The following is an 8,433-nucleotide window of genomic DNA, read 5'->3' as shown; positions in this document are numbered from 1 at the left end:
GGGGGGGGGAGGCTGCACACACACACCACCGCCGTATTATGAACTCTCCATACACTCGCAGTCATTCCTGCACAATGCACTCCGTTCCAGTAAAGCTGAAATGCAGTAGAATGCGCGAAACAAGGAAACGGAAGCAGAGTGATTTCCGCCGGTTTGTTGTTGCCTGGATTTTTCTTTGTTTCAGCTTTACCTGAATGATCATTTTCCACGTCTCCGTCGCTGCGACGCGACGGTAAATCACAACTAAATGACCCCTCGTGTCCGAATGAGAGCGCCGCGCGATTCTCGGGCGACTTGATTTCACGGAAAGACGTATATTATTACTATCGCCCCTCACCTGTTCCCGAGATCCCATGACATTCGTCCAGCTGCGTCGTCATGATCGTCGACGACGGGCATATCGCCTGCACCACCGCCTCACTCAGTGGCCGCCACACCACGACCCGGCAGTGAGCTGCACGCCCACCACATCACCAGTTTCACTACACAACACACTACACGTTCACACGAGCACTATTAGTCACTAGGGCCTCACTACTTCACGATGCACGGCTCGGAAAGCGGGCGCACAGAGACGCGCGTGAAGCCGGTGCGGTCTACGGCCGGCTCGACCGCCGTGCGCGTTTAGACTGACTGACTGACTGACTGGGGCGCGCGCGCGCGAGCTCCGCTCTGCCCCCCGTCCCCTCCTGTACCCGCAATAAGTGCTCCACGACGGCGTAAGTTACAACCCTATGTGACTTCACTAAGAAAACTGATGAACCGATTGCGCTAAGACAGGGAAGCTCTTTCTGGCGCGGAGTGCAAACCGCGGTTGCGCTAACGTTGACGCCTGCTATGCGCTGCGTAGGCCAACCCGTCAAGCAGCTGCGTGGAGCCGGCGGCCCACCCTGGGACTTGAAGGCGGGTTTCTTACTGAAAGACCCGCCCGCACCCGTGCATACGGTACAGTCGCCCGGCGTGAATCAGCCACCTGCTTTAACCCAACCGTAACATAATTTGACTTTTGTAAAACCATTTAAAAACTGAAACTCAAGGTGGATTAACTGCCACCTCCCTCCCATGAATCAAAGATTCAAACTAGAGTCCTCTGATTCAAACAAAAGATGTAGCTGTATTTCTTTTTTTCAAATTTGCCTCTCAATTCTGGCCGTATAGTTTTTCATACCTACCTCACACTTGCCTTCAGCAATATGAATGTGGAAAACGATGCTGCGGCAGTCCAGTTGCAGACGACAGAAACGCGAGTCGTTTGAGAGGTGTTCGTTGGCGTGACCAAAACAAACAACGGTTTGGGTTTAGACTTCTAAACACAGGCCTGTAGAAGAAAGTGAGTATACCTTTGTGATTCTCCCTGCTGTCATAGAATGTAGTTTATTTCACGACGATGCTTTTCTTTCGCCAACCATCGACAGTTTTGGTGTCTTTTGTTGTCACGCTGAAGCAGACTTTTAATAGGTTATTCTGATCATTCTGTATTTGACTGTTCATATAATTGCTGAACCTCTAGGTGCAGTGAGATTTGAAATATGGGTCGCTGGACATTTGCCTTTTATGCTGACAGTATTTACTAGACCTATTTCATCACTTGCGATGGTGATCACCAGCCACTTAATAGTTCAGCCGCAGCGGCCGCCAGCACGGACGTTAACTCTTCGTGTATTTCTATTTCAGTGGAAAACTATCGGAAGGGGAAAAATGTGGAGGAGGAGTTGACCAGGGACAAGATACCAATTCCTGATTTACCCAACAACTTCATATGGATGCAGGTAACGTTGAATGCTTTCCCCCCTCCCCTGCGCCATGTACCCCCTCCCTCGCCCTGGATACCCCCACTCCCCCGCTCAGCACACGTCGCGCGCTGCATGCAACAGCGCCGCGATAAGTTGAGCGCCTCCCGCGGCTTTCCCATCGTGGCCTCTTGGTCTAGGGGTATGATTCCTGCTTTGGGTGCAGGAGGTCCCGGGTTCAAATCCCGGAGGGGCCCTCTCTTTTGATTTATTTTAGTTCGTCGATGTACCTCACAGTTTTTGTGTGTCTTTCAGGTGCATGGTGGTAGCAAGATAAGAAATCTACTGGACGTAGCTCTGAAAGGTTTTGTTGATCAGGGAGCAGTTGTATGGACAGGGTCTGGAGCTGCTATTAGCAAAACTATATCATGCGCAGAAATTCTGAAACGTAAACACAAAGCTCATCAAATTACAAAAATTTCGTACAGAAAGTAAGGAATATTGAGAGTCATTTCCAGCAAAATAAAAAGATTCAGTGTCCTCAAGAATGAACTTTAACTTTACCATTAATCTACAGGTATGAAGAATTTTGGGAGCCACTATTAGAGGAGCTAGATGATTTAGTAGTCATTCGAGATGAACCTATTATTCATATCCTACTCAGCAAGGAGCCTCTTAACACTCAAGAATTAGGGTAAGCATTATCAGCAGACAACATACATATGTTAACAGTTTAACATTCAGTTAAACAGATCAAAATACAATAATTGCCAAATTTGCTTTTTCTTTTACAGTTACCAAGCACCAGGCGAGATTGATTCATCTTTCAAAGTTGCATATGAAAAACATAATTCTAAATCTGCTGGAAATAAGAATAGAAATAAGCCCTACACCTCTAATTCAGAACAGAAAAGTCAATCATTTAAGTCTCAGAGACAAGGACAACATAAAAGACCTCAAACCTGATAGTGCTTAGGCTTAGGATAATATACTTCTCAAACTGCAGGCCTGGTTCAAAAATTTATAGGTTCATATTAGTATTACCTCTTTTCTTTTCCAAAATGATTTATGGTTTTTTTGTGCTCAGAATGTTTCAAATATGAGACAAGTTTAAATCCTAATTAAACAGATGATTTGTTGATGAAATTAAGACTGTGATGAGAAAATAAATTCACATGAAATTGGAGTACAGTAGTTATTTATTTCTCTATACACTAGATCAATTATCACTCATTTGGTCCAAATAAAAAAAAGAACAAAAAAGGCTAATTTTAATTACACCACTGATACTATCAATAAATACAGGTAAGCATAGTACCATACAGTAAATAAAAACAGGTGTATAATATTTGATGAGGTACATACGTTTGTACAAAACAATTAATCATAAAGAAACCGCCCAGAAATGGTGAGATGATACATTTATTCATAAGGTTAACACATAAAGCTTACAAAGCCATACTTTTACATTTATTTGAAATAAATAAAACCATGTTTAACTATCAATTAACAGAAGAAACACAGAATAAACAAATTAATGGTTACCAAAATTATTCCCCTATTAACTAATGTCAACTTGTAACATTCTGTGTTTCAATGGCACCACAGATATTAATTCCAGATGTCGGTCGAAAAACAGTACACATCTGACTACAATCAGCAAATATAAATGCTTATGAAACTATGGCTAACACATAGTAGCTAAGGTGACTACACACATCCAATAAAGTATGTGCTCAAGATTTGCACACAAAAGGCAGAGTAAACTTGGACCTTTGATGTCCTATTAATCAAGTTCTACCAAACACAGAAGTCAAGCAACAAAAGTTGCTAAAGGGACCTTAAAAACTTTGATACATCAGACAGTACTAGTTAAAAAAGAAAAATGATCCCAAAGGACAACCTACTGACAGAATGGTCCATATGAGCATAACCAAAACATTGTCAAGAGGTCCTTTCCAGCCTAAACTGCTACATATCAAACTCCAATTTACCAGCAGTAAGTCTTAGGTCAGACAACAGCATAAGCTGGTTTGATTTTGTTTTGTAAAAAAAGAAGAGCAAAATGGATCAGTCTGTAGCAGAAACAATGAAAGTTATGTGAATACTTCAGTAAAATATAAATTTTGTAGGAAGTATTCAAGTTAACAGCAATGCCTACAAATCGAACAGCTTCATTTTTAGTATCTTGACCGACCTGAGAGTATTCAAAGTAACTATAAATTCTATAATCTATCTACCTTTACCAGACAGAATTCAATTTGTATAGCTATGATAGTTTTGATAACTTAAATTCAAGATTTATAGATCACCCACAAAGACTGATGATAAGATTCTACCAAGGAGATACGACTTGTCAACACAATTTGTTCATCCAGGGTGACAGCATTTATACATACACACAGGACAACAGGCCAAAACAGAGATAATTCATAACAGGTAATCTCTGTAAAATTAACAATCAACACAATATATAATGGCAGTAAAATGCTTATGCGAACATATCACTGGGTGCAATGATCTTAATGCATGAGAGGGTATGTTTCTTTGCTACTTGGAAGCAACTAAAATAATGAAGAAACTTGCTTGGTGCTGATAAAGTTTACAGAATTTTACCTTAACTCAAGGTTAGTAAGTCTGAGCAAAGAACCATTATGCAGTGGACTGTTACACAGGGTGTTACAAGATTTTCAAGCCTCCGATTCACCTGTACCTGCTTCTTCTTCCAAAATAGGTACAATTAGATTGTCTTTGGACATCAACCCATATTTAGTCACAAATAAAGTGAACCTTCTGCACAAAAATGTTTCATTCTGATAAAAAGACAAACCAGCATTAGTATTAGAAAAGTGAACATGATAGGTCTAATCAAATTCCAGGTTATTAATTATTTAAAATTGTCATACTTACTTCAAATTCATCAAATATGTTGCGGTGATGAAAATATGCATGTGAGAAAATTCTGTAAACTCTTCTACAAACAGAACCCAGCTTGGAAACTGAAGCATCTTTGATGCTCACTCTGAAAAGAAAAGCTTAGTTAGCAACAGTGTGAATTTGTTGCAAAAAAACAAAACGTCTCTGGTAGCTTTATTAGGAACTTTTAAAGTTCTGGGTTAAAACTAAATCAATTATTCCTATAGGCATCTACGAATCTGATTATTTTCTGCCATACAGGTCTTAATCAAACTGCATCAGGATGGTTAGCTGTTCACCTGCTAGGAAAGTATTTATTGCTGTTTAAAAGACATGCTGCACCATCCAAGGTATGTCTTGTATAATCGATTGCAGCACACTCCTTGGGTGTTTTGTGAGCAGCACAAAGAAATATCCACTGTTCTGTCGCTGTCATCTGTGTGCATGTTTCTGGATGGCAGTCCCCTTGAAGTCGCACAGCTAATCCGTTCAACTCCATACAAAATTGCCTGCCAAAAAAAATTAAACATATTTACTGTGTAATGATTGTTCATTATTGTATGCAAATAGAGAAAATGACACATGACACATACCTCAAATGCTCATACTTCCAAACTCCTTCATCCTGACCATCGGGGGGAGTAAGAATCTGTACAATATTGGATGGTTCACGTCGGATTTGCTGCTGAATAAATTGTTGCACCGCAAGGGTGCTATCCATTTCTTCAAACGGTTCATCTGGCCATCTGCTAAAATCCTGGAAAAGACAAGACATTTTAAACTTAATTTACTCCTTCAACAAGATCTTCAAAGTTAAAAATAATCAGTACTGACACTAGCATAGAATGGATAGTTATACAAAAACCAAAAAGTCTTTGATCATCCATTAAAATTTACAAAAAGAAAAAGTTCATCTAAAACCAAACGAGGGAACCCGTATTGCGGTTAATCGAACCATAGTGACTAAATTAGGCTGTCTATAGGTTAGGGAAACAGTGGCAATTATATTTATTGTTTTCAACTTCTTCTGTGTTGACAGATGTGACATAGGGAAAAGTTGTTCTTTAAGTAAAAAGGTAAAACCCGTCTCAACACACTGGGAGGCATTGAATACGTAATGTTTTGTTGTATTGACAGGAAGGGTAGCCTAGCTGACAGGTTACATTTCTCGACATTTCGGGGTATGAAGATGTGCGGAAACGATTTAAAATATGCGTTGTTGACATTTCAAATTACAAATTATTTTAAAAACTAAATTGGAAAATAGTACTTTTCCTTACCTTAGCTTTGGTACCCGGTTTATTTCTTCTCAAAATTGCAATACCGTCAGCCATCTTCATGTTCGCTTGTAGCAGTAAGCGCAAAGGCTGTCAACCTCATAAACATCAGCTTCACTAACTTCCACTCTGAAAGCAAATCCCGAATAACTAGGAAATCCTAAAAGACACCATAGAGATCGTTGTGAAAATTTGGGGGCACGGCAGAGTAGACATCCTATCTCCAAGACACAAAAAGGCAAACTGAGTGACGAAGCTGAAAGTTAGAGATGGGGGTTGGCAGCACATGTGCACGATAGCGCCTGAATGTTAGGCATCATGAATACAGGCGTGTTTATTGGGTGGCCGATCGAGAACAATTACTCTTGGGCCGATTAAAACTAGCCTTCTTCTACAGTGATTGAGTTTGGAAGAGCACTGCAGTGTGTACATGAACAAAGTATAGTTTTCTTAAGGAAAATTACAACACTAAACTTTGATAACATCGTTTATTTTGTCAAATTTTTACAAACATTCCATATTTAGGCATAAAAATTAAGTACAAAAAAAAAGTCAATCACACTCATTGAAAAGCATCCCTACCAACTTAAATATTTTTGTGAATAAGTGATGTTACAAACGTGAACTTAGGAACTTCCAACTGTTTTTCCCGTATTATGAACATTTTAGTCTTAACGAGCACTAAAATCTAAAAACAAAGCCACCATAGGTTAGTCTCACACCACACACCCACCAACCGGGAGAAAAAACAACAAATAAATAAATAAATAGCAATAACATTCTTAGGCGAATAATTTGTAAGGCAAATTTATAGGAGACCCTGAACTGTTATGTTTCACTGAGTAGTTATTGGTATTTACCTTACCACAAAACTCATTCTAAAAATAATATTTATAATTGGCCCAAGAAAAATCCAACATTTTTGTTGGATACATTGAAGCAGTCTTTGAATATGGATGGACACTTTTTTTCTCTATAAAAACTACAAAATGACAGTGAGGTATTGTCAATGACATAAGACATTAATTTCAGAACATACATTCTTCTTATATCCTAAAGAATTTAAGATTCGAGGGTGCAAAATTGCAAAAGCTACCACCAAAGACATCTTAGGACATAGAAAAGTAAATGACAACTAATAACATGAAATAAAGTAACACAAGTCTTCCAGAGTTAGCTATTTCTACAGTTTGAACAATATTTGAGACCAAAAGGTCCCATGATAGTTAACTAAGGTACATTCGCTAATCATTCCTCAAACAGAATGTTACGTATTTCTTTTGAGAAAACAATTTCTTCTACTATCTTTTTAAGAGACCTTGACTCTTCAGCAAATGCTCCCTGAAGAGTTCATAATCATCTGCAAGTAATTCCATAGCACTTTGTTTGGCTTGTAAAAGTGCTTCTATGACTTTTGCTTCGTCTGTTAATCTCATCATTCTATACAGATTTCTCATTTGAGCAAGATCTAAATTGACATAATTGTTAGCAAACTCCACCAACAATTCCAGCTCACGGTGCAGATTTTCTGACACTTGTGAAGTTTTTGCAACGCTAGAGCTAGTAGGAGCATTGAATGAATGATGAGAACTAGATGAGGTACTGCATTCACCCTGTGAAGAACTGAGATAATAGGATTCAGAAATCAGTTTGACATCAACATAACAATAAGATAAAATTTTAATAAAATGTGAAAGTACCTTGAAAAGCTAAAGAGTGATTCGGAAGGAGCAGGAGGAGGAGAATCACCTCCGTCTGTCTTGGTGGGCATGATTCTAACACAGCGCTCCCAGAATTCAACTGTGCTCAGGCTTTCATCAAAATTACGTGACTCTAAGTATCTCTTGAAATGATGTCGTCCATCAGTACTGGCCAGAACATTATTGACACTGTCAGTCCACCGATCAAGGTTCTCTCTGGTAATGGTGTATCCTTCCCCACACTCAAAGCAGGGAACACAATTCATCTTGATTGTTGATCATTGGATGTCTTTCAAATGTCCTGAAACATTTTAAACCATCACAAAATTCTCCAAGTTATTAAAAATTATAAGAGTTTGTCCACTGTTTAGAAAATAACAATCCACGAACATAACCTTATTTAGACATGTTCTTCTATCACACAAAATAACTTTAATGATAGAAATTATGATTTGACATTAATTATAAGGACATTGATTAATTAAATTATTTCTTTAGATCACCTACAAACGGCTTCCACATTGTAATGCTGGATTCATTCATTCATTTTTCTTCCATTCAACGACGGGCGTTGATAAACATCTAGCCGAAGGAAACAAAAGACAGATGAATGCAGACGATAGCATAAGGCCAAAAGTGACCAGAAGGGAAATACCGGAAATACCTTGAACACCTTGAAAGACAGTGGGTTTTTTGTTTTTGCTTTTTCGTTCTCGCTAGTTTTAGTGTGTGGTTACAGGGCAGTCAAAAATATGCGTGCCTACGAATATGAGACAACTCGAACGAAAATCTTTCGGTTAAAATCAACAT

The 8,433-nt window shown here is 39.0% G+C and overlaps 4 protein-coding genes and 1 non-coding gene across 9 annotated transcripts in view; 2 read left to right on the top strand and 3 right to left on the bottom strand.

The window, feature by feature from the left end:
• LOC113212278 (pneumococcal serine-rich repeat protein) overlaps positions 1 to 611 on the bottom strand; it is a 154,779-nt gene extending 154,168 nt beyond the window's left edge. The window contains exon 1 of the mRNA XM_052265958.1: positions 338 to 611. Within this exon, the coding sequence (XP_052121918.1) occupies positions 338 to 380 (43 nt within the window). The 5' untranslated portion in view covers positions 381 to 611. The remainder of the gene's footprint in view (positions 1 to 337) is intronic.
• Positions 612 to 1,203: 592 nt separating this feature from the next.
• Positions 1,204 to 2,916, top strand: LOC113215095 (ribonuclease P protein subunit p25-like protein). 2 transcript variants are annotated; one of them, XM_026434670.2, is made up of 5 exons: positions 1,204 to 1,330; positions 1,675 to 1,769; positions 2,046 to 2,221; positions 2,308 to 2,424; positions 2,525 to 2,916. In XM_026434670.2, coding segments are annotated over exons 1-5 (561 nt in total). In that variant the 5' UTR covers positions 1,204 to 1,329; the 3' UTR covers positions 2,697 to 2,916. The 2 variants fall into 2 exon arrangements, with proteins under 2 accessions (XP_026290455.1, XP_052121925.1); XM_052265965.1 differs by lacking the exon at positions 1,204 to 1,330 and adding an exon at positions 1,440 to 1,458.
• Positions 1,916 to 1,987, top strand: Trnap-ugg (transfer RNA proline (anticodon UGG)). The gene has a single exon. It is a non-coding gene; the product is annotated as a tRNA-Pro (tRNA).
• Positions 2,912 to 6,104, bottom strand: LOC113215093 (MOB-like protein phocein). The gene is made up of 5 exons (XM_026434666.2): positions 5,927 to 6,104; positions 5,240 to 5,403; positions 4,946 to 5,155; positions 4,641 to 4,752; positions 2,912 to 4,543 (listed from the first exon to the last, which is right to left on the bottom strand). The coding sequence occupies exons 1-5, from the start codon at positions 5,984 to 5,986 to the stop codon at positions 4,421 to 4,423; spliced, it is 669 nt and encodes a 222-aa protein (XP_026290451.1). The 5' UTR covers positions 5,987 to 6,104; the 3' UTR covers positions 2,912 to 4,420.
• A 293-nt stretch (positions 6,105 to 6,397) lies between these two features.
• Positions 6,398 to 8,433, bottom strand: part of LOC113215094 (uncharacterized) — an 8,764-nt gene continuing 6,728 nt past the window's right edge. Inside the window, exons 1-4 of one of the 4 annotated variants that reach the window (XM_026434669.2) lie at positions 8,131 to 8,240; positions 8,019 to 8,053; positions 7,624 to 7,924; positions 6,398 to 7,546 (exon numbers count right to left, since the gene is read on the bottom strand). In XM_026434669.2, the coding sequence (XP_026290454.1) occupies positions 7,225 to 7,546; positions 7,624 to 7,889 (588 nt within the window). In that variant the 5' untranslated portion in view covers positions 7,890 to 7,924; positions 8,019 to 8,053; positions 8,131 to 8,240 and the 3' untranslated portion in view covers positions 6,398 to 7,224. Of the gene's footprint in view, positions 7,547 to 7,623; positions 7,925 to 8,018; positions 8,054 to 8,126; positions 8,266 to 8,433 lie in introns of those variants that run through there. The other 3 variants (XM_026434667.2, XM_026434668.2, XM_052265985.1) reach the window with 3 other exon arrangements.

The sequence above is a fragment of the Frankliniella occidentalis genome, unplaced genomic scaffold, assembly GCF_000697945.3.
Source record: "Frankliniella occidentalis isolate FOCC.00 unplaced genomic scaffold, Focc_3.1 Scaffold33, whole genome shotgun sequence".
Lineage (NCBI taxonomy): Eukaryota > Metazoa > Arthropoda > Insecta > Thysanoptera > Thripidae > Frankliniella > Frankliniella occidentalis.
Note: the sequence above shows the minus strand (reverse complement) of the source record. Positions and strands in the feature narration are given on the sequence as shown.